At 37.0% G+C, this 26095-nt stretch overlaps 1 protein-coding gene across 1 annotated transcript in view; it reads left to right on the forward strand.

Moving 5' to 3' along the window:
- Nucleotides 1-3769: 3769 nt before the first annotated feature.
- Nucleotides 3770-26095, forward strand: part of LOC146324288 (complement factor H-like) — a 51351-nt gene continuing 29025 nt past the window's right edge. Inside the window, exons 1-16 of the mRNA XM_084723507.1 lie at nucleotides 3770-3853; nucleotides 5892-6120; nucleotides 8006-8111; nucleotides 9378-9454; nucleotides 9629-9811; nucleotides 11367-11558; nucleotides 11706-11900; nucleotides 12039-12209; nucleotides 12997-13216; nucleotides 15933-16177; nucleotides 18634-18801; nucleotides 19028-19219; nucleotides 19308-19493; nucleotides 19685-19689; nucleotides 24337-24572; nucleotides 24689-24695. Of these exons, the coding sequence (XP_084579633.1) occupies nucleotides 3770-3853; nucleotides 5892-6120; nucleotides 8006-8111; nucleotides 9378-9454; nucleotides 9629-9811; nucleotides 11367-11558; nucleotides 11706-11900; nucleotides 12039-12209; nucleotides 12997-13216; nucleotides 15933-16177; nucleotides 18634-18801; nucleotides 19028-19219; nucleotides 19308-19493; nucleotides 19685-19689; nucleotides 24337-24572; nucleotides 24689-24695 (2496 nt within the window). The remainder of the gene's footprint in view (nucleotides 3854-5891; nucleotides 6121-8005; nucleotides 8112-9377; nucleotides 9455-9628; nucleotides 9812-11366; nucleotides 11559-11705; nucleotides 11901-12038; nucleotides 12210-12996; nucleotides 13217-15932; nucleotides 16178-18633; nucleotides 18802-19027; nucleotides 19220-19307; nucleotides 19494-19684; nucleotides 19690-24336; nucleotides 24573-24688; nucleotides 24696-26095) is intronic.

Genomic DNA, 26095 nt, shown 5'->3' on the forward strand with positions numbered 1-26095 from the left:
GGTGAAAAAAAAAAAAAAACAGACTGTTTATCAGGAGCCAATGTGTGAAAATAACGGTTTGGTTGACCTCTGTGATTAAACTGTGGCACTGTGGAGTTTCAGCCGTGAATCTTTTTAGCCATTTCGTGGTCTGTACACATGCCCTCCATGGCCCGTCATTAATCTACATATATATGCTGTAGGTGGATATTTTTAGCCCGTGCACCATCACATCTGTACATGTGCAGCCCCTATGGGAACAGAACAGAGTGTGGGAGGCCCAGTGGGATTTAAATCTGCCTCTCAGCTCTGCTCTGAACAAGGCTGACCCACAAAACACAATAATTAACAATTGATTTTTAATTCTTGTTAGCTTCCTACAAAGGGAAAACAATGTACTCCACTTTATTTGCAGTACAACAAACAAAGTCAAGCTTTTCACCACAATAATCATTACATTAAAGGAGCAATATGCAGCAACTGCACATCCAAAAATGAGCACTGCAGCTGATTATTTTCTCGATAAATCGATTGTTTGGTCGATAAAATGTTTAAAAAATGGTCCTCAAATGTCTTGTTTTGTTCACAGCCCCAAGATAATCAGTTTAGTTCAAAACAATTTATTGGCTATCAAAATATTTGTCGATTAATTTATCAGTTAATAATTGAATCATTGCTGCAGCTCTGATATTGTTCATCAGTAACTGTAACAGATAACAATTTCATTTATTTTGTAATTTAATTAACATGGCTAAATGCTTTGTTTAGGCAGTTATTAATGATTTGTTGGGAGTTGGTATAAGTTATATATAGGTTTTATATAGGTTTTTCAAAAAATTGCGAATCGCCACAAACCTCAAGAGGTCCTTAAAGGGAAAGTTCACCCCAGAGTCAAAATTACATATTTTTCCTGTAGTGCTGTTTATCCATCTATACTATTTTGGTGTGAGCTGCAAAGTTTCAGAGATATTAGGACTTTGGAAAACAGTGATGGTTTCAACGAAATGTGCAATGTCTTTTTTTGTTTTTCTTTTCTAAATAATTTCTATAACTGCATTCAAATGAACACCGAGCAGATGGACTGTTTCAAGTATAAAAATCTAAACACATCTTACTTTATAGCTGTTGCATTCTGCTTGTCTGTAATTGCTTATAATTTGAATATTCAGCGCCATCTGTTTTAACCTCTGTTGTGTGTATCTGCCTGACTGCCTCCCTGCCCCAACGATTGACTTCATAAACCCCATTCAAGGAACATTTGCTTAAGAGGAATAATTTATATATCAGTGTTGATGATGGCAAAAAAATTAAAGGTATAATCTGCAACAGTTTTCTTAAGAATAAAATGTATAGACTCATATAATATAATTCATTTCAATCAGCATTTATGACCCAGTGGAAGTGTGTGATGGTGTCTGTATCTGCATCTTTTTTTCTCAATGTTTTGCTGCTCTCTGGTCATTTTAATGTTGAATTTTGACACCCTGAACAGCTCGGACAAATCCTGCCGAAGTACAAAACTTTAACACGAGAAACATGCAACTTGCTCTGTATAAAAAATGGTTTATTATGTTACCGAAAACAGTTGCTGTGAGCATGAATATGCTGCAGGACATCCAGTTTATAATGTCCTCTCTGTCATTGAGCAACCTCAGGAGGTCACTGTTGAGCAACTCCTGGAGCAGCTGTGTCCTTCAGTGAAGGCGTCTGTATGTGGTAAGGATAAATTAAATATTACATAACAACCAGTCAGTGTTGTTTTTTGTGACTGAGTTTTTATTGATTGATGTCTGCTGAGGACGGGTGGACGTGGAAACATTTCGTTTGCACAGGAGAAGAACCAAAGACATGAATGTGCATACACATGTTTGTACCTATGCTCATACAGTGTGTGCACATTTAAACCCTGTTACAGATATAAGTTATATAAACTGTTGTTCCACCATCACAAATATTGTATTACCGTCAATCTTTCTTCTTCCAGTTTTTTTTTCCTGCTTGGTAACCTTGCAAAAGTTTACCCAGCACCAAACAAATACAGTAAAACAAACATTTATTTTCTATCAATCATTTAATGCCTACCACACACTGGAGTACTTCTAAAAGACTTCAGACTGACTGACACCTTCTCACATATAAAAACAATTTGTCAAAAGTCACAGAGTTTTTACTTTGTTTATAGTTTATACATTGGTTATCAATATTAATTTTCTGATTTGCCTTTTTAATATAAATATATATTTCCTCTAAAACTAGTCAGTGCTATATCATCAGATTGATCCTATTAATTCTGAAAACTCATATCCATAAATGTTAACTTTTCAATTATAAACCATCTTTTTTTAATTTGAAGTCAAACAATACATTAATTTGAATATATACTCTATATATACCAGATTGATTTGATGTTTTCCAGCCAGATAATTGGTCAAAATCTGCCCAAATTGATGAAAAAATACTCAAATATTATATATAATAAACAACACAAAAGAATTCATAAACAATAGCAACAGTATTGTCATTCAAAACATTTTTTTAATGTGACATAATATTAAAACAATAAAAATAATAGGTTTGATTGACGTTTTATATCACGTACCTACTTTAAGGTTTGTTTCCCACTCTTCTGAACAAAAGTGCACTATTTAGAAATTTGTAAAAGACCAACACCATACGTTCAACTTCTATCATCTCAACTGGGGGAATGTAACTAAGTACATTTACTCAAGTACTGTACATTACATCAATGTTATATCACTTTATAGTTGTACTTGACTTTTTACTCCAGTACATTTGCCTGACAGGTACAGTTACTAGTTACTGACAGGGAGCATTTTACTACGCAATAATTACTTTTACTTTTCATACTGATAACAGCTGATAATACTTACATACTTTTACTCAAATATGGTTTTGATGGTGGTACTTTTACTTGTAGTGCAATATTTTTTTCAGTGTGATATTAGTGTTTTTACTTAAGTAAAGGATCTGAATACTTTTTCCAGCACGGCTCACCTGTCTGAAGATCACCTGGTCCCAGTGTGAGGCTGAGTTACACTGTCACTATGTTCTCCACAGAGAATTTATCGTCTTACTCTGATTGTTGTTGGTTTATGACGTCAGCCCGATCAGATCCATGATTAGTGATTGGTCGCTAACATTAGTGGGTGGTTTGTATAGCTAAAGTTAGCAGTCGGTCTGTAACATTAGTCGTTGGTCTGTGGAGTTAATGTTAGGCATGGGTCTGTGTTGCTAACATCAGCAGTCAATCTGTATAGCTAACATCAGTGGTTGGTCTGTGTAGCTAAAGTTAGCAGTTTGTCTGTGTTGCTAGTATTAGCAGTTGGTCTGTGTTGGTAACGTGAGCCGTTGGTCTGTGGAGTTACTGTTAGGCATTGTTCTGTGTTGCTAACATCAGCAGTTCGTCTGTGTAGCTAACATCAGTGGCTGGTCTGTGTCAGGGACCAAGCAGTGAGGCAAAGAGGAGAACAGGAATTTGTTGAAAAGAGGGTTTTTATTTACCCAAAAAATATAAACCAAGAACTTAATAACTAGGCCTATAAAAGAGGTAAACAGAATATAACCATACTCAAAAATGACAGCAACAAAACTGTGTTAACTGAACAAACTGACCTAACAAAATGAAACATGAGGGAACATATATACTGGCTTGGCCAAACCAACTAACACAAAAGGGGAAAACAAAATGGTATCTACTAAAACTAATACACAGAAAAAACAAACTAAACCCAAAAACCCCCTCTGACACGGCTGGAGATGGTACGGCCTGATGAGCTGGCCACAGGATTTAACAGGTTTCACCCCTGTGCCACACCTTTTGCCCGTCCAGGAGGAAACCACCCCCACCAGCATGGTAACTCAAAAAAAGACAAAGAAAAGTGATTAATACAACAGAAAATTACTAAATCTAACCTTACAGTGTGAAAATGTGTGCACTCCATTTAAACAGTGTAAAGCAAAAAGAAATTATAACTCAAATAAACTGTAGTGTGGTCCTGAATTGTTTGGGGTGTGGTTGACTGCAAATTAAACTAACCTGTGCATTGAACAAAGTGAGGTGAGTGTGTGGATGGTTTTACCCTCAACTGTCCATTTGTGTGGTCTTGGCCATCACAGTCTGTGTAGCTAAAGTTAGCAGTTCGTCTGTGTTGCTAGCATTAGCAGTTGGTCTGCGGTGCTAATGTTAGGGACTCCTCTGTGTAGCTAACATTAGCATTTGGTCTGCTAAAGTTAGCAGTTGTAACATGAGTTGTTGGTCTGTGGAGCTAATGTTAGTAGGTGGTCTGTACAGCTAATTTGATCTGTGTTGCTAATGTTAGTGCTTGGTCTGCAGTTATAGGTTTTTCTGGGTAGCTAACATTAGCAATTGGTCTATGTAGCTAACACTAGCAGTTGGTCTGTGTTGCTAGCATAACCAGATGGTTTGTGTTGCTAATGTTAGGGCTTGGTCTATGTAGCTAACATTAGCAGTCGATCTGTATAACGTCAACGTCAGCGGTTGGTCTGTGTAGCTAAAGTTGGCGGTTGGTTTGTCATGCTAATGCTGGGGATCTGTGTTGACAATGTTTGTGGATGGTTTTAGAAAGGAAGTAGTTCCAGTAATTCCACTGCAGAGAGAAAGTAGTTCCTACAGCAAAGTGCTCACATTCAGCTCTGTGGATTATCTTCAGTAATCAGGTCATTATTTTGAGACACTTGGTGTTGACTTTTTTAAATGTATTTATTTTTGGTGCTTTGGGCTCCACAGGTCCAGTGCCATTTACTTCCATTATATTGGAGAGAAGACAGCCACCTCTATGGCTAATATCTCTAAAACTCTGCAACTCAAACCAAAAAGAATCTAGGTGGATAAATAGCACTACAGGCCAAGGGAAAATATGTATTTTTGATTTGGGGGTGAACTATACTCTGAACACAAACTAAATAGCATGAATAACATAAACCCATATTGAGAAATAAAGGCAAGCACAGCATTGCTCAACAGCTACATTTCGTTCTAGTTTCCAGACTTAGGCCTTTTGGCAGCTGTTTCTACCTTTACAGGCCCTGCAACAAACATTTGTTTAAACCGTATTTAGTGTTAAAAGTGACATTGACACACACAAAAGAAACTCAGTCTAGTTTTATATATTTTCAAATATGATCATACTTTTGATCCACTTTTGCAACAATCTACTTTACTATTTTTTGTTAACTGTAGATACAAAGAGCCTGAGTAGACTTAATGAAATCAAACATGTTTTGTTTGCACAATTGATTCCTGCAAATGATTACCAAGCAGGCAAAAGACAAATAAACCTTTACAGGAATACTCTTTTTTTTTGTTACTGAATGATAAACATAGCAAAGTCTGACAATGCAGGAGCATGACACCATTGAAAAGCCAATTGCATTTCATTGAGAAATACCCCTTTAAAAAATGGAAAGATGTTTCATGTTATTTTGTGTAGTCGTTTCCATGATCCACTGAGCTCATTCTGTGATATAAATCTTTGTCATACATACACCAATATAAGGTGTTATTAAGGTTCTGTTAGTGATCCAGTGTGTGATGATGGTCTCTTCCCATTTCTTCCTGTTCCCTGTGAGCCTGAGATAATTTGGAGGCTGGAACAGACTTGCGTAAATCATTGCGCAATCTCTTTTTCAGTGAAATCTACAGCTCCCTGTCTGTATACCTGTGCTTCAGTCTCCAGTTTCTACTTCAGCGAGGCGGTTCAGAGTAATGAACATAAAATGCATCGAATTACCCGAAGCTGTGTCTTATTTTTGTGGATTCACACACTGACTTTAGTGAAAAGTCAAGTTCGAGGTAAGACCAAGTACTTCAATTATTCATATGCTTCTTTTTCATCTTAATTTAACTTATCGTTAAATATTTTGTTGTGGAGCTAAACAGGAAATATTATCTATATCTTTTTTTTTCTTGTCCCACAGACTGTACTCTTCAAAGTTTTTTAAAAAGCTCCGAGTATGATAAAAATTTTGATACATCTACTATGGAGGACACGTACGCCGTTGGAACACAACTGAGAGTGGGCTGCGTTGTTGGCTTCAGTGGATTTTACAAACTGATCTGTGTCGAAGGAAACTGGCAGCATAGAGGCACTAAATGTCAACGTAAGTTTAAATCTCTTGTTGTTTGGAAAATAAAATGTATTCTGTCATCATGAGTGGTAAACACTTGTGTATATTACCCATTCTTGAGATTTGGGACAAAACATGTCCTACCATATCGTAGAAAGAAAATGTTAAAAAAAAAAAAAAAAAAAAAACACTCCCTATTTATAATGTATGTGTAATAATCTGCTCTTATTATGCATTATATTTGTTTTAATTTTTTTTATTATGATGTTGGCCCTTTTAAAGATTTCTGTTGACTCCAGCTGATTTTTTTTTTAACAATCAGGCATAAAAATGTTTAGCTATAACCTGAGGACCCCTGTCTCACTTCCTGGTTTATAATAGGTGGCAATACTGCTCAAGCACCAGTGAGCTTTCTATTTTTCACCAAATTCTGTGTCTCAACCATAACATGTCAACTCCATAGCCCTTCTAAATCAAATCTAAATAAGAATCATGGTTAAAAATTTGTATTTTTATTAGCATTAAGAGAAGTCTGAGCATTTGACAGAACTGACATCTACATTTTGTGAAAAGTTTTATTAATTTTAATAATCATGGAGGATGGCCCATTACAAGGTTTAACAGCCACAAGTTTTGTTTTGTTTTTTTTTTACAAAATATTTTCAATGTTGGAATGTAACTAGCTACTTTATGAGTACTGTGTTAAGTACAACTTTCAACATACTTAGTAGTATTTCCATTTTCTATCTTATTATTCTACTCCACTACAGTACACTATTCTACTCTTAGACAAATATACTTTTTATTCACTTTTTATTTATGACATATATTTTAAAGCTTTATCAGGCCTCAATACCCCTCAAAATACGGTTTTGTCACAGTTCTCAAGAATGAGTGGTAAACACTAGTATCTATAATATGAAACCTGTAATGCTGTCTCAGTATATATTCTGTTAAATGGACATGGTGTCATGATTTGAATGGCTATAAAATTCCAAAGCAGGCAAAACTTTATTGTATTGTTGATTTTATATCTTATAGGTGAGGGATAATGTACAGTGAGCAGGCCATTATTGTGAAAATTGTATCACCCTGAAGGGATTCATTTCACAATAATGACCCACCCACTGTACATAATCCTGCTTATTACACGGCTACTTACTCAGAAAAATCAATAATTTGACATAAAATATCAATTTAATAGTGGTTTTATTCATTTAAAAATTGTTTGATGGTACTGTTGCTCCACCAATGGTCTGTTTTTGTTTGTTTGTTTGTTTGGGTTTTTTTTTTTTTAAATAACAGACCTTAGAGTGCTGTAATTTGTAAAATGTAAGTTTTTAACAAAGCCGTGTAATAATATTAAAGGGAAAGTTCAACCCCAAATCAAAAGTACATATTTTTCCCAGGCCTGTAGTGATATTTATCCATGTAGATTGTTTTAGTGTGAAAAAAATACATATTTGACTTCCAAAAATTATAAACTGGTTACTCAAGCTAAACCACAGATATTGTTGTGAGCAGTTTTGTGCAGGGATTACTTTCTTTCTGCAGCAAGTCTACCAGGCCTACTTTTTTTAAGAAAGTAGTACCGCTCAATTTGAAAATAGTTCCTACATGAAACTGCTCACCACAACATCACAACTTCTATGGACTATCTTGAGGTCATGATTTTTGGAAAAGGGCCATTGCTGTTATATCTCCACAGCTGGCATTTCCAAAACCAGACCAAACACCAAAGCAATGTACACCGATAAGTAATACTAGAGAAAGAGGAAAATTGCATGTTTTTGATTTTGTGGTGAACTGTCTCTTTAAAACAATATAGTGAATTATTGTTGAATAAAAGAGTCACTTGTCACAATCAGGCTCTTAACAATATGTTTACACATATTCTCTCTCATTCTTACACTAAAAGCAAGATCATGTGGCCATCCCGGCGATGCACAGTTTGCAGATTTTCATCTGTCTCTTGGAGAGGACTTTGTCTTTGGATCACAAGTTACATACACCTGCCACAAAGGGTATGACAATATTTATAATTAGGGATGCTCAGATCGATCTGACGCCAATCGCTATCGGTTGATATTCAGTAAAAATATGTGATCAAGATGCAAAAAACAATGACACAAAAAAACATAAGTTCTTAACTGAACTGGGGTTGCGGTCACATGCAAACAAAGCACTCCACCCCCAACTTGATTTGTATATCAGTTACTCACCGTGTGCAGCTTTTGCGTTGCTTCATGTGAACATAGAATGAATCCAGAACACACTATAGAGACTTGGTGCACTTCCGTTTTTAAAATCGCAAAGCAAAACTAGGGTGGCACCTTGTGGTCGGTTGGTTGATTTGTTCTTGGCCAGTCACTGGTGTGACAGTAATGAAGAGAAACACACTTCTCAATTTAATTTTATCAAGGAACAGGTAATTTACTGAGGATTTACTTGGCTTTTATTTTTATTGACACCGTGTCAGAGAAGCAGCACAAATTTCAACATAACGTAACATTTCAAGTTCAGTGATGGATAACTTTTGTTTTTGACATATTTGATTTATTATTTCCAGTTTTCAGTCACAGTTTGATTAGGTTTAGGCACAAAAGCTGTTTGAGTAGGTTTAGGAACAAAAACAGTTTGGCTAAGTTAAGGATTAACAATTACTTATAAGCACAAAAACTTGCATAGGTTTAGACACAAAAACTCTTACTCTTAGGAACAAAAATGGCACATAAGCTTGGAAAAAATTAGGAACAAAAGTATTTGGTTAAGTTTAGGATCAAAAACTATTTAACAGCACAAAAACTTTGATAGTTTTAAGCACAAAAACCTGGGTGAGATTAGGAACAAAATCTATTTGGGCAAGTTTAGGAACAAAAACTTCTTGTATGGTTTATGGTTAAAAAAAAAAAAAACTTTCACAACATTAGAAAGGCTCTCTGGCAATCACACAGACTAGATCTAGCCAATCACAGCACCATAGGACCGACTATGGCGGAACAGTCTTGGGGGGGAAAAAAAATAACAGTTTGGCTGAATATCAAACTAATGTACAGTACTGCTGTACCAGCTGCTATAACCAAAACAAAAATGGCCATCGGTATTGGTTGTGTGTCAGCCAAAATTGCTTACTGGTAATAAAAAAAATCCTGATCAGGGCATCCCTATTTATAATCAGACATTTATACTGTTTTTTGTGCTTTGTAAGTATAGTACTGTAGCATAACCTGCATAAAAGTGTGCAATATAAGTGTGTCCATTATTCATTTTCTGCATTAAACTCGCTTCAGTTATCAAATGGTCAGTCGAAAAAACTACCGGAATTGCCAGGCTGGAGGCTGGGATGGATCTGTTCCTGTCTGTGAAGGTAAGAGTTGAAATAAAATATCTCATTCATCCAGTACCTGACACACAGAGGGAAGGGAATGCCATTCTGTTTATTTTTTGTATCATCCCTTGGAATTATTGCACAAATTTATTGTTTACATTCAGTTATCTTTTGGTTATCCAGTTTATTTTTGTGTATTTTTTTCCCTCCCAGCCCAATCGTGCCAACCGTTTACTGTGGGCGATAATGTCATGGTGAATGGGGACATAGAGGGAGCGACCTATGGCAATGTAGTTAGATTCAGCTGCAGATCCAACACTCTCGTCCTGTATGGGTCACCAGAGATGTATTGTGATGAAGATGGACAGTGGGTTGGCACATCTCCAAAATGTGAAGGTAAAGCAGAGCATCCAAAATGAAAACAGGAAGCCAATGAAGGTCTTTCTTTTTAGTTTAAAAAAAAGAATGCAGAAAGCACCATTGAAACTGCCACTAATCATCCAGCAACTAATGAGTAACACTAAAAACAACAACCTAATAACCACCATGTAACACCATAATAACCAACAGAATTCAGTCACCACCTTGTAGAACATGGACTCATACTGTAGTAGACAATCAAAGATGTCTAGCAATATATATTAAATTCTCCCTTCAAATTCTCCTACTGGGGAATGTGTGACCAATAACCCAAAAGACCCAGATATTATGATGTTTTTCTTGGTATTTCACTTTGGGTCAAACAAGAATTCAAGTAATACTAAAGTTTTTAAAAAAGAGGGAAAATAAAGGCCTGTAGCTCAAACCAAAATGTGTCTTAAAGTGAAACTTTAGGGGGGAATCTAATATATTTACTGTAATAAATCATAAGATATGATATGTCACCAGCAATTTAGGAAACATGCTGAGTTGAGTCAGGCTGGGACTCTTATCAGGGCAGACGGGACAATGTACAGCAGCTTCCTGTGTCACGGCGAAACATCGTAATTCTCTGTGGCGTCAGGGCAACGCGTTTACTGAAACGTCACCATTTTCACAATATAGCATCACGAACGCCTTAAGGCTTTTCTGGCCTAATTTGATTTGGACATTATTTCCTGTTGCCAGCAGGTGGCACCATGACCACAACTGAATATTGTCATGTAGATGTGTTCAGGCCTGGAGTGCTTTTCATTACGTTGAATTCTGCCTTCTCGTCTCCTCGCTCCCACATCGACCCGGAAGTTGTTTCCCCTCTGCCCTGATGAAGGATCTCCCAGTTGCTTCAATGCACCTTGAGGAGACGAGGAGAGAGGAGCGGGGAAGTCTTTTATCAAGAGAAGTGATGTTGATTGTCATCCTGCATCATCAGGACCGGTTAATAAGTTAATTTAAATAAAAGGAACCGCTTCAAGCTTCGTCTCCTCTGTCCTTGCATCTCTTCGTCGCATCTCTCTCTCTCGTGTCCTCGCTGGGTGGAGCTGAGGCGTGAGGAGAGGAAGGAGATGAATTTACCGAATGACAAGCACCCCCGGACTCTCACCAAACATGTGAAGTTTGATAGCAAAACATCAAAACTTAACACCTCACACAGAGGTCAGTGCCAAGGCCCTAAATAACAAAAAACAGAGGTTAATAACATAAATTGCTGTCTTTAAGCAATAGTTGTTGTATATAAAATGGTTCTACCCAGCATTTACCCGTTTTGTGACTTTAAGTGATATAAAAGTAGAATTTGCTGTAGATGTAAACTGAATATTTCTATTTTGACAGCAGAGATGTGACAGAAAATGAAAACGAACTGAGTAGAGATGACATGCAGCAAAGGTCCCCAGCTGCTCTCAAGCCAGGAACATTAATCAACAGTAGTTTAACAGTGCCTGTCATTCATGTGTATCACCTGTGAATTTTATCCCATGCTAATTGTTTTTTCAGTTGTTGTATCTTCATGCTTGTGTGTATTTTTCAACAGCGGTAAAATGTACTGTACCCGACATTCAAAATGGTTATGTGCCTGGAGGCAGCCAGGCACAAAGAGTGTACAACGAACATGAAATCCTGCATTTTGCCTGCGACCCTCTATATACACGTACTGAAGACAGACCTTCAGCGTGCACAAAGATCGGACAAAAAGCTGAGTTTAGCCCCACCCCTGCGTGTGAACGTGAGTATAAACCAAGTCATCTGGGTTATTGTTTATATCCCACTGACTAGTGAAGTTCAGTGCTGGATTTATGGATGTCATGGCACTATAGCCTGTCTTGTTACAATAAACTAACAGATAATATACTTAATTTCCCAACAAATGCAGAAATAAAATGCAAACTGGACCAGCTGACACCCACAGGAACCACGTATGAACCTCGTAACAGAAATTTGTTTTTACCTGGTGATAAATTAACAGTCAGATGTGGAGACAGGCACTATTTTTCTCACTTTCGGGAGATGGCAGCAGAAGTCACATGTCAAGAAAATGGACAATGGAGTGCGACACCAGTATGCCGAGGTATAAAATTATATGAGCTTTAACAGATGATGAGATTGTTGTTCTCCACTGTGTGTGTCTGGTTCATTAACCTGTGATGATCATCATTAACCTCATCTTGATTAATTTAAGATCCAACAAGTCTTTCTCTTATTTTAGAGGTTATATGTGAGAAGCGACACCCACATGTGATTTGGCCGAGAGACTGGAGACAAATAAAACTGCAACAGAGTACAAGTTATAAGTGTGAGCAGGGCTACAAGAAGACAAGTGTCAACGGCCAGGCCACATGTACCAGAGATGGATGGACGCCAAATCCACTTTGTGAAGGTATTGTTAACCTTCTGTTACTGTTATTTATATTTCTGAAAGTGGAAATGAGATTTTGTTCTTGTTGGGATCTTCTTTTTTTTTTTTAACTGTAATGAAAGATGACTCTAATATTTTCATCCAAAAAGTCTCTAATTAAATCTAACTAAATCAGGAACTGAAAGTTTCCTTTCCACTATTAAGCTGTCGCTTCATATACAATTAATCTGTTCTGGTCTCAGTCTATAATATTGATTACAACAGTAGTTGCTCAAGTAAAGCTACCGCGAAACAAAAAAGCAAAATACAAAAACTGCAAATAATGAGAGTGATACACAGCTCCTATTAAAACCACACTTTTTGACCCCCTGCCAATAGATCATAGAAGCATTTTTTTTTTTTTTTTTTTTTGGAATATTATTTTGCTTCCCTGCAGTTATGCCTTGAAAACATAATTTCCCCCTCAGGCTAAAACTTGGGAACATTTATTGACACAGTAAGTAAGCAGTGGGAGCCAGCAGTATAAATATTAGACTGTACTACTTTAAGTAGATTATTGATTTAAATATGTATTAAATTATATTTACATTTTACACTAACACATAAAGGAGTGGGATAAAGAGAGAACATGGGAAAACGGCAGTGAAATGTAATAACTTAATGTAATAACAGTAGATGTTTGTGTCTGTCTCTGTAAATAATTCTACATACGGTACACATCACCAACAGTTTATTTTTTTATTTATGTGCACCAATGAGTGTGAAATAAATGTGTACAGTAGTGAATACCTGCATTTGTTTTCCCCAGAAATAATATGCAACAGAATCAGCGTCGAGAATGCAGTTATTGACGGTAACATCCAGGTATACAAATTCAACAACAAGGCCACATATCACTGCAAGGAGGGTTATGCAGGATATCCTGTTCGAACCTGTAAGGAACATGGTTGGATGGGGACATCAGGATGTAAAGGTAAGAAGGTGCAGAAAAACAAATTCAGTGTTGGCATATTCTGTTGTTTCTATCTGTTTATTTGTGTTTTTACATTAATGCATTAAAATTTCATTTTAAGAAGTTACCATCTTGGCCAAACTTGTCAAACATATTAACTCCTACTTAATTCCAAATATAGTGAATTAGGGCCCGTGTCTACAAAGCAGTTTGGGCTTTTCTAGCAGAAACAAGCTGGTAGGGTGCTGCGGAGCGCTTGGATGAGGCACCTGTGCCATTCAAAAAAGCACTGCACATGGGTTTTGTATCTAATATCATAATATCTTAAAAGTTCCTAAGACCATGTTGTTTTTGCACAGTCTATAATTGGCTTTGATCATCTATTTGTACCCATTTGTTTGCCATTTATGTCAATGTGAGCACCAAGTGGAAGATGTGCTGCATCAGTTCGATCCACTGCGAGGATCTTAACCACATGCCATTTCCTCTAAATTCTTCACAATAAAGGTCCCACAATATTTAGTTAACTAAAAGCATTTATTATGAATCAGCAAAATCAGGAACTGTTGGATTTTCACCACCAGTAACTGAACAGAAATCCTACGGGCTGAAAATGGAAGTGAAAGTAAAATAAAAGACGCTATGTGGACGTGGGCCCTTGGCGATAGCTCGGAGTAAAAACGGTGACTCAATAGAGAACCTAAACTGCTGATCAGAGGAATTCACATACGGGCCTTTAAAATCTATAAACACGCAAACAGTTTTAAAAATATTTTTCCTCCTGGCTGCTGCACTGACATGAGTTCTGACTACATTTTTTGTGTAATTGTAATCGATTACAGTTACAGTTTTTTGCGTCCTAAATATGTAATCCTGTTACATGTAATCTGATAGGCTGACTCCTACTGCTCAGAATGTTTACATGTCAATACTCTTCACACCTTCAACTGTTGTTTCTGGATTTATTATTACGTGTAACGGTGAGTGTGAAATAAATGTATACAATAGTGTATAACTGCTTTTTTTCTTTTTACAGAAATAGAATGCGACGCAGTGAGAGTCGAGAATGCAGATATTGTTGGCAACAAGCATAAATACAAATTTAACCAAATAGCCTATTATCGCTGCCACAAAGGTTTTACAGGAAGTCCTACTCGAACTTGTAAGGCAAGAGGTTTGATTGGGCATTCAGAATGTGCAGGTAAACAATTCATTGTTGTCATGTTTTGTTGTTTCTGTTTATTTTTGTTTCTACATGCATGCATTTAAAAATAAATTATTATATTTTCCAAATTGTCATATTAACTTATTTACTTAATTACTTTTTGCTACTAAAAGCAGTTCATGTATATTTAACTGGTCTGCTTATGTACTAAAGTAAGCAAGTAAGCTGGTCAGGGTGTGCACTGTGGCGCGCTGCGCAGGCAGGACACATGATGTTTGAGTGCTCACAGACACAGACAGCAGTGGAGGAGCAAAGAGCAGTTCTGCTCTTTTATGAAATGAAAAGTGCACAATGTTTCTTCCAGAATCGATCATTAAAAGCAAGACTTAGGGCCTGTCTTACACTGAGCTAAAGAGCAAGTGGAAAGCACAAGGCGCAGTGGATTTAATTTATTCAAGGTGTGTCCTAATCCACCTTAGCTGGCTTGCACCAGGGGCACAGGGGTGTCCTGCTCTGTCCCACCCCTGCAGGATACACCTATCAGCTGTGCCTAAGTGCCCTGATTAATTCATGGATGAGTTTAGGCCCAACATGAGATAAACCAATTAGAAAGTCAGCTCTCATCGCCTTTAAGAAGCAAGTGCGCCAAGAGTGCGAGCGGTGACAGCATGATGGCAGATTTACTGGGAGGGATCAAAGCTTTTCAAATGAGGAGACAGATCTCCTGCTCTGAGAAGTGAAAGCGCGAGAGCACACAATATGGAGAGAACAAGACGTCTACAAAGCAGCTTCAGGGGTAAATAGTTTATTTTTCATTAACAAAAATTAATACAATAATGAACCGTAAAAGCCATGCAGACATGTAACTGAGGTGAACCAGCCCGGTGGGTATGCTAGTGAGCAAAAACACGTACAGTATATCCAACCAGCATCAGGCTCTGACAGAAGCACAGCTCAGACCTTTTTCTCTCCAGGTCAGTCCGGTCTCATAGTCAGATATCACGTCTGGTTCATTTTGCATGTTATAGATCATAATAGTTTGATCCCAGTTTTTCTCGATCCCAATAAACACGCAGACACAAACACTGCAGCTGCTCCAGCTGTCATGCTGGCTGATCTGTTAAAGACGATCTGTCAGCTGTGATCCCGTCTCGTGCTCACCTTTTTTTCGTCTTGTTGCGTCTTTTACTTTGTTTTTCGTCATGTTATGTCTTTTGTTCTTTTTTTTACACTTTATTTTGCGTCTTGTCACATCTTTTATGTTGTTTTTTTGTCTCATCACGTCTGTCATGCTTGATATGAACTGATCGATACACCAAGAAATCACTTTATTGTCCCGTTATTGTCCCATCCATTTAGGTTGAAATCAGTGTTGATGTTGTGAAAGCGGTCCACAATAATGCGAAATAAAAATAATGAATAATTGTCCTCACCAGTATCAAAACTAAAGTAACAGGTTTGTTCTGAAAATGTAAGGAGTAGAAAGTAGATATTGTGTTAAAATGTAGAGAGTAAAAGAGTTGTCTGAAAATTCTACCTGAAAAATACTTTTGTACAGTAACAAAGTACTTGTACTTAGTTACCTCCCACCTCTGGAAATATCTGCTGAACAAATTATCTGAATCTGATGTGCCAACTCTAGTGTGAAAACACAATGCAATGTTCATTCAGCGTACATTCTAACTAAATTTTGTTTTTGCTTTTCAGAGGTAACATGCAAGAAAGAACGTTTTGATTACGCACAAGCAAATGATAGACATGTACAGTTCAGATACGGTCAAGATCTCGAGTATACCTGCATCGGTGGTCGTGATGGAGGTTTTACTCGGACCTGTGGAGAAAACGGGTGGACCGGGTCAACAGATTGTTCAAGTAAGAACTAACTTTGTTTACTAATGTTTTTCATGCTTACATCACAATTAACTTTTCAAACTGCACTTAGCCAAAGGCGAAGACAGCTGTTTGCTCCAAGCAAGAAGACTTTCACACTGGCACGGTCCTGGCACATTCCAAAGGGGGCTAACCCTGATTTTAGCCGAGCCCTGAGTTTGTTGGTTAAGGGATCATCCACTAAAAATTGATTAAACCCAGGACTAAAGGCTGCCGGTGACAAACGAGGCTAAAAGAGCCAAGGAGTAGTCGGAGAACAATCTGAGGTGTTCACATTAGTTGCTGTGGACATTTCGCTCGTTGAAAATGTTATATTTTTAGCCCAAATTACCTCCAAATTAACCCCAAATTTCATGTTAAGTATGTGATAATTTGCCATAAAATTTGGGGGTAATTTGCAAGTTAATTCAGAGAAAGTTGCTTTATAATTACCACCAACTACATAAAATGATACTTGCTAATTATTACACACTTACCCATGAAATATTTGGGTAATTCCTAAGAAATGTATTACTTGGTTATTACCACCTATTTACCATGAACCTATGGAACCTGGAAACTGAAGCATGACCATACAAAGTTCTAACTGATATTTTAAATGTACATTTACTTGTATTTTAAATGTAAAAGTGTGTGTTCCGTATTGATGAGCTCATTTTGGATATGAGATGAGACAAATGGAGGTACCTAGACAAGCCAAGATGAGTGTGAATTACTTTCACGTTCACACATTCAGCCTTTCCCAGAAATGTTCCAGCATTTTCCCTGGAAGGGGGGGGGGTCATGTATGAACAAGAGCCAGAAACTTGTCCGGGAAATATGCACTGGCAATTTTCCACCTCAAGACTTAGTGGCATCACAGGGACTGTGTTGTGAATGGAAGCAGGAACAACCACCACTTACTGATTCTTGATCAATCATTCTCTCGATTAATCAATTAATCAATCCTGTCACAATGTTGTCGATTGATACATTGTCAGTGAAACGTTTTGTGTGCTCCAAATGTTTGGACTCATTTTCAAGTCATTTCTGTAGTGATCATTTTCACTATCATTCTATTGTTTTCTCCATTTATCAATTAGTTGTTTGGTCCATAAAATGGTAAAAACAGTATTGATCATTGTTTTCCAAAGTCCAAATGTCTCATCTGTCTACAGCTCAAAGATATTCCTTTTACTGTCAGAGAGGAATAAAGAACTCAAACACATATCATGATACAGAGGTTATGGCTCAATATACTGCACTAAAATACTGTAAGCAAGGTGATATGCTGCTATTTTTTAGTGAAAGGTCAGGAAAACTGTCATAGTATAAAGAACACACCATCATAAAAGATAAAATGCCTAAAATATTTAATAATTTGAGTTGAAAAAGTTGACTTTTTATGCATTCAGAGCAGTTAAAACAGGTAACAACACTGCTATCTAGAGGTCAGAGATTTAAACACAGCACAAAATGAGCCACTGCCATCAATCTTTGTGTGTATCATGATATTTATATATTTATATTGTGTGGTTAATCAATTATTAAATTAATCACCAACTATTTTGCTGATTGATTAATCGGTCTGAGTATTTATTATAAGAAAAAATTAAATGTGAATATTTTCTGGTGTTTTTTTGTTTTTTCGCTCCTCTCTGACAATGAACTGAATATATTTGAGTTGTGGACAAATCAAAACATTTAAGTACATCATGTGTGACTTTGGGGAAACACTGATGAATATTTTTCATCATTTTATGGACCAAACCAAATCGATTAACAGAGAAAATGAGATTGATCAACAATGAAAATAATCGTTACAGAAACGACCGGAAAAACACGTCCAAACATGATGTACGTCCGAGCGCTCCACATGTTTGGACCTTTTTTTATTGGTGACAGGATTAATTAATCAATTAATCGAGAAAATGAAATGAAAAAAATTGTTAGTTCCAGCCCCACTCAGGTGTATCAGCATTTTCTTACACCCTTAATCAACTGTGTCTGACTTATCTGTCTGTCTCTTACTGGTCCAAATATATTTCTGTTTATTTAAAGCTGTTACAACGAGCTGTTAACTAATTTAATATGATGCCTCTATATGACCTACATAAGCAAACGAGATCGTCCATGAGAAGATTGGGGAAGATTCTCCATGAAATTAGATGAAACAAGCCCATGTTTCTATTTTCCCTGGCAAAATTACAGTTTAAAGGAAGAGGGAAGTTATATTTCGCGGTTATGGTGGAAGAAACACTACCGCTTTTGTCGACAAGGGCCTCCAAAATCAGTACAAAAGCTCCCTGCAGTAGCTTTAAGCATATAGCACAGGCCTTCATCCTATGGTTATATGAGTTTGCACTTCTTTCCCTTGACTTTGAATAGCTCCCTCGTCTTTTACCATACATGTGTTTGCATCCCTGAGTGTAATTTCTTTCTTTGCTTTTCATCGACAGCATGTCCAAAACCTAGTGTCAACAACGGATTTGTAGATTTCTCATCTGCTGACCCGAACACAGTGCACTTCGCCTGTAATAAAGGTTTTAAGCGATTCACCAAAGGCTGGTGGGGTAAAGCCAAATGTGAGAACCGTCAGTGGGTTGGACTTGAAGACTGCATCGGTAATTAATTTATCTTTAAATGTCTCACAGGTCTGCTTGTACACAGCATGAAGAAAACTGACCATGATGGCTTGTCAGTGTACTGTAGAACATCAGCTTGAAACAACTGCAAGCTGTTCATAATTTTTTTTCATTATGTTCAAAAAATAAATGAGGGTTTTAGAATTTTTTAATATTTCCTAACAAATTGGAACAAAATATAAACTTTATTGTCATCTTTTCACTTTAGGGGAGCAGCAATGTGGACAAATCCCTGTGATTCCTAATGGCGCAATGTCACATCAACAAACTAGACCTTATGAAAACCGTGGCTACGTCCCGATTGAATGTAACGAAGGATACCGGCCCCGGACTGGTTACTTGACTTGTCAGCAGGGAAGCTGGACTTCAGGAAGAACATCACTAGAAACCATCTGTGAATGTGAGTCATTCAGTCTTATTGTAAATGAAAAAAAAAAAAAAAAGATCACTGCATGTGACCTGACAGTGTGTGTTTTCATCTCTTGCAGCTTATCCTGGAAACTGCAAACCTCCACCTGTAGTTGAGAATGCAGTTATTGAGACTTCACATCAGAACGAATACAGACATGGCTTTCATGTTACTTATAAGTGCCGTGATAATTATATGCTTGAGAGAGACGAACCACTTTACTGCATGAACGGGAACTGGCAAAACAGAAACATAAAATGTTCACGTACGTATATCCAAAAGGATTTCACACACAGAATGTTGCACAGAAACCTTTAGGAAGATTCTATTTTTCATAAGTTATGTAGCCTGCTGACTTTTCATTATGTGCCATTATGAAGGCTTAAAAAAATGTATTTAAGTTTGCCAGTTTTGAGTTTAGTGGCTGGTTATGTGTCATGTCATACTGCATTTCAGCAAGGGTAAAGGGAACTAGAGCTGCAACTAACGATAATTTTCGCCATCGATTAATCGGTCGATTATTTTATTGATCGGTAGTTGTTTGTTTTAAAATGTCAGAAAATGGTGAAAAACGTCAATCAGTGTTTCTCAAACCTTTCTCAAAGATCATGTCAGAAGTCAAAAGTCTTGTTTTTGTCCACAACCCAAAGATATCCAGCTCACTGTCAAAGAGGAAACCAGAAAATATTCACATTTAAGAAGCTGGAATTAAAGAATTTGGACTTTTCTTAATAAATTACTCAAATTGATTAATCAATTAGTAAAATAGTTGTTAATAAATAATTCATTGATTAATCTTTACACTTGAGTAATGCGATATTATGTTTTGTGATGTATCAATTCATGATATGTGCAATGATTCAAGGCAAAGGCTCGTTTTGTGTTGTGTTTAAACAAAGACGTAAAGGTACTCACATGTGGGTGGAACGTATCTGGGAAGTCGCAAAAGTGCTGATGCTGAGATCAGTGCAGTGAGACAAAAAAATAAATAACATTTTAAGATCTTCAGTTGGGCTCAAATTAGTGTCGAGCTGAGACGAGACAAAGACTGTCACGAGCACCGCAGAGTTCAGCATGAAACCACCTCTTTATATCATCAAATATGCAATTAAAACCAAACTGATGAGAAAAAATAACACTTGAACAAACATTGGCGTGATGAGAACTCGCTACAATTACAAAAATCATCTCTGGAAAACATCTGGTGTTTTAGTTATTACATTATTTATCAAAAGGAGATCACAGAGACTAACCCACATGTGTGAGATGCAGTTAAAGAGACAGTTCAAAGATACAGTTTGTGGGTAATTTTACAGGGTTTTTTTCCAGATCAGAAACTAATAAATGCTGGTAAAACTTTATATTAAGGTGTGTCTAATAAGCATCAGTTAACAGGTAATGATACTCTTATAAGATGTTTATTAACATTAATACACGTTAATAAGACTAAGCGTTAGAAGAATTAGTACACTAGAATAATAACACTGCTTACTAAGGTTAATTAAGTCTTCATTATGCACTTGATAACAGTTAAATATGCATTTTGGGGGCACTGGCTCTTAATTGTGGACAGCGCTTATTAAGGTTAATTAATCCTTTATTATGGACTTAGTAATAGTGACCAATGTTTTAATTACTGTTTTAAGTTTTTTGTTCCTCTGCTAATAACTGCTAATACATGCACAATGAAGTATGCATAAAGCAAAAACAAAAGCTTAGCAAAGGCTAAACAGTGAATTATATGATTTAAAGACTCAATAAATGCAACGTGATTGTTAAAAAAAAGAACTTTTTATTAACATTCTTATTAAACTCACCAATGAAATGTTTCTATAAACATTTGAAAGGTTTCTTATAAATGCTCATAAATGTATTAGAATCTAACAATAAGAATGGTTATTATGCTATTATAACACTTATATAGTCTTATTAACACATATTAATGTTAATAACAATCTTGTAAGTTCCTTGTTACAAGCACCTTAATATAAAGTGTAGAGCTGTAACGATTAATTGATTATTAACGTATTCTTAAATGAATCACCAACTATTTTGATAGTCAATCAGTTTGAGTCATTTTTCAAGAAAAAAAATATCTTCAGCCTCTTAAATGTGAATATTTTCTGGCTTCTTTCCTCCTGTATGACAGTAAACTGAATATCTTTGGGTTGAGGACAAAACAAGGCATTTTAGGACGTCTTCTTGCGCTTTTCGAAACACTGATCAACGTTTTTTCATCGATAATGTAAATATTCATGACAGGAAAGACCTGAAAAAATAAATTCTAACATAAGGGACACATGCACAGGTACATTGGACCTATTTTTCAACTGACACAGTTGTGACAGGATTAATTTAAATGAAAATATTCATTAGTTGCAGCACTAAAAGTGTTACTAATGCCTCTGGACTGAATTTTTTTATGTGTCTGGTTTAGTCCAAAGTTACGTAATCAATCAGCAAGCCTGGAAAACAACAATTTCAATGTTTACATAGGCTGGTTTGAGCAATTTAACAAGAACAAAAACACTGGGCCTCATGCAAGAACCACTCGTACAAACAGATTTGTTTTTAAGTGGTGTGTACGACTGATTTAAGAGAACTAGTCGCATTCACCAATTCTGTCATATTTTGAATTTTCTTTCAGATATGAAAACAATTTCAGTGTTGGAGACCTGTCGTAGAGTCATGTGCAGTCAGTCTGCTGATATCAAAGCCTATCATCGTTCAATCGATCTGTTTATTTAGTCAGGCAGGTTTCTGAAGTCTCTGTCCAGGTGAACATCCTCACTTATTCTGTCCTCTGTCTCCGTGATGAAAACTTCCCTTTAACCCTCTCCTCTCGCTGCAGTCATCGATCGCCCCTTACCGTGGCTGTGGCGAGTCTTTTTTTTTTTTCCTCTGAGGTCATTTTCATATCGAGACATTTCTTCTTTATTTCAGCAACAGTCCGACCCTCCGGTAAAACAGCACTAACAGCAGTCGCTTTTCTCGTTTCTTTGCTTTAGCAGGTCTTTTAATTCCACTGCTGACGCAAGACAAATTTAAGATAAGAACATGAAAAAGTTTTTGCATGAGGCCCATTGAAAGTGAACGGGGAGGTGGCTGAAGGCTGACGAAGCACAGTCAGTAAAATGGCAGTAAAATTTGTCCATTTCATTTCTTGTATTCATGTAATACAAATGATGAGATGCTAATCTGCATGAGAAATAATGAGAAAAAAACATATGTATATGTATGTATATATATGTATATGGACAGACGTGATCACTGCAAGCAGTTTCCACTGTATACATCTTAATTTCTATTCTATTGGATAACAACATATTTTTTGTGTTTTCAGGAGTCTGTGACAAGCTCGAAGATGAGACATTGGAAATCTATGCACACTACAGACGTATAGATAGATATAGAAATGGGCAGGAAATACGTTATGAATGTAAGACATCTCAGGAAAGCGGCACTGCAACATGCAAGAATGGAGAGTGGAGTAAATCAGTGAAATGTGAAGGTAAGGAATAGTGTCAGTGAAAGCAGACATAACTGATAACTGAAGAAATATTTAGAAGTCTATCTTAATACAGTAGTTGCAAACAGTATGTAGATTGGCAGAATTAAAGGTCAGTGTAATCATTCCTCGTCTTCATTCTGGCCACAAATATATAACTATGTTGTGTCACTACACTGTAAAAAAAAATATGGCGACAAAATCTACAGTCCTTGTTATGTGTATAATTGCATTATAAAATTCACCCAAAGCTAATTAAGCTTTAACAGTCTGAGTTAGCCTAACAAACTAACCATCATCCTAAGTAGGCTAATTTCCAGCAGAAATATTATTTAGAAAAACACAGCAAGGGAATTTCATACTACAAGTTTCCATGGTTGGGCCGGCCGAGTGCCTATTGGTTACGTGTTTCCTGTAAAACGGGCAGATGGTTCAGACAACTCAAAACAGAAATAACCTTAAAAAAAAGTTTTGCTGATGTATAATCTTCAGTAGGGATAATTTACTTTTCTTCTTTGGATAAACTTGAATACTTGAGTTTTAGAAACTCAAACAAATTATATTTTTAAAAAATGGTCACATTGAGCTTTGAACCTGATTTGTCATTATTTTGTGCCTGAAAATCGAATGGTTTTAATTGAGAATATTAAAATTTTAATCATTCGCTATCACTTCAATGAATTTACTCGATCATTTTTCTAATACAATTGTAGGCGGTTTGTAAAGATTAACATTTATCTAATAAAAAAGAAAAGTGTTAGGCTCACCCACCATGCAGCTAAAGCAGTTCATGGATGTAACACTTGTATAAAAATACACAAAAATATCTATATCTATATGTCATTGTTGGGCTGGATGCTGATGTGTAGGTGATATATAGATGAAGACATACGTAATATGTAATAACACTGAGGATCTGGAAGTGAAAATCACATTCACATTCTGAATATAGGGTTTAGATTAACGTAACCATCCAAGGCAGACTGACCAGGAGCTGTGAGGTTGTGAAACGATGGTATATGCTCCTGCAAAGGCCACAGATCTGTATGATATACCTTCTTATAAGAAAAACTTGTTTTATTCACAATGTCCTGGACAAGCACTACAATACCCACAATCCTAAAATCTAGCAGTGACATCTCTGATTGGTGGAGCTCACTGTTACCATGGAAATGTTTACCGTCCACGTGAACGGGTAATTCAGCTAGCAGGCAGGCTAGTTTGGTAGCTAACACGAGTCATACTGATGATGTTGTTATACTGCAGTGAATATAATTTAATAATAAATTTTCATGGTCACGATTCATCTCATAGTTGGTTAGCTCGGTTACTTAAAAGTCTTTTTATCAAGATTTTCTGAACCCTCGATGCAGTGAAAGAACTACCTGCACCAGTCACAGCTGACTGTGACTGCTTCATATTAGGATTGGCTGAATTTCAAAAGACAGTTTTGCACAGAACAAGGACTTTTTTGAAGTTATTCAACAAAATGAAAGAGCAAAACTGAATTTATTGTGTTTACATCATTCCAACAATGCATGATTTATACCTAATGCATGTTGACATGTGATACTGACCACAGCTCCTGCACCTCCACCAGATCCCTCAGCTCCCGAAGCTGTACCGGATCCCGCAGATCCCGAAGCTGTACCGGATCCCGCAGCGCCCAAAGCTGTACCAGATCCTGCAGCGCCCAAAGCTGTACAGGATCCCGCAGATCCCGAAGCTGTACCGGATCCCGCAGATCCCGAAGCTGTACCGGATCCCGCAGCGCCCAAAGCTGTACAGGATCCCGCAGATCCCGAAGCTGTACCGGATCCCGCAGATCCCGAAGCTGTACAGGATCCCGCAGCTCCCAAAGCTTCACAAGCTGAAGAACAGTGATACTTTTTTTGTTTGCGGTCTAAAGGAGTCTCAACAGAAAAAACTTTTCTGTGATCTTTTTGTACCAGTTGTCTGGTCAGAACACAAAGCTTTGATTTGCATTGTTGTGTGCATTATTCATACTGATAACATACATGATACTTCTAATTGTTGGAACATGGAATGATTGATCAGCTATTTGTGCAATAATGTGATCTGAAATTATGAAGCCTTGGCATGTTGAATAAAAGAGAAGAAAATGACAAAGGCATCATTTGGTGTTTTTATTTTAATGAGAGACTACAGTTTATGAAGAGTAAAGAAAGTTATTGTGAGGGGTTTTTTGTGCAAAGGTTTGTTAAAACTGCAAAAACAATCAGTTCATACACAAACAGTTTCATTTAAAGAGTCCAGACAAAGTTTAAAAATTGAAAATTGCAAAATTAGGTTTCATCTTGGCAGAAAATATTCTGTCTACTGTCTGGATAGTGTGGTTACGTTCAGATTTAAAGGAACAGTCACTCCAAAGTCAATTCAATCAGGAGAGACTAAGAGTAAAAGAAAATGGTTTATTGGCACGTGCATGAGATACGAAACATGAAAAGTCTTTGGCGGTTAGACCCCCTTGAGGTGAAACAATAAGCACATATATAAATGGGGGTGATGAAGCTGTAGTGAAGAGAACCCCCCCGGGGTCTAGACACTGGTGGTGGTGGTGGTGGTGAGGTGCAAAGCAGAGACAGATGAGGTGAAGTGGTTCTGGACTCCTGCTGCCTGGACCTGAAGACTGGAGGAGAGGCGTCAGAGAGGATCGAGGTGAACATCTTCTGGCTACCTGGGTCCAATGACTGGAGGAGAGAGGGGTGGAGGAGGGTCACGCGATTGACTGAATGACAACTGATGGAGCAAAGACACAGGCGAGAGTTTGGCAGCAGCAAACTGATTGGCTACCGCGACGGTGGCAAAATCCGATTGGACAGTAAAGAGGAAGGTGAACGCCCACAAACCCACAAAAGCTGTTTAGAGGGAATAGGAGGAGAGAGACTGAGTAAAGGAAAGTTGTGAATGAAGGCAACGTAAAAGAAAGTCCCCTTAGATTTTTTTTTTTTTTGATCAAGTAATATTATCAGTGTGGTCAGCCAAGAATTTGATGCCATACCAAGGGAATAAACCAATCACCACATTTTTCACCTAAAGAAATGCACCAATGATATGATTCGAGGTTAGAAAACTGCACCATTTCTTATTTATGAATGTGGCCGTACTCTGAATGTTGATGTAGAGTTACTGGGAGTAATGCTCTAATATAAAAATTACCAATAGATGGTTTGCTCTTATGTGCAGGAGCTTTTAGAAATGTCTTAAGTGGCACAGTTTCTCCAGCTTTGACAGCAATATTAGTTAAACTAGAATCAGATTTATATACATTTAGACTAGCCAAAGGGGTTGGACAATGTGAAATTCCCATAAACTGACCTCAGCCATTTGAGCATAAA

The sequence above is a fragment of the Lutjanus erythropterus genome, chromosome 7, assembly GCF_056507025.1.
Source record: "Lutjanus erythropterus isolate fLutEry1 chromosome 7, fLutEry1.hap2, whole genome shotgun sequence".
Classification (NCBI taxonomy): Eukaryota; Metazoa; Chordata; class Actinopteri; order Lutjaniformes; family Lutjanidae; genus Lutjanus; species Lutjanus erythropterus.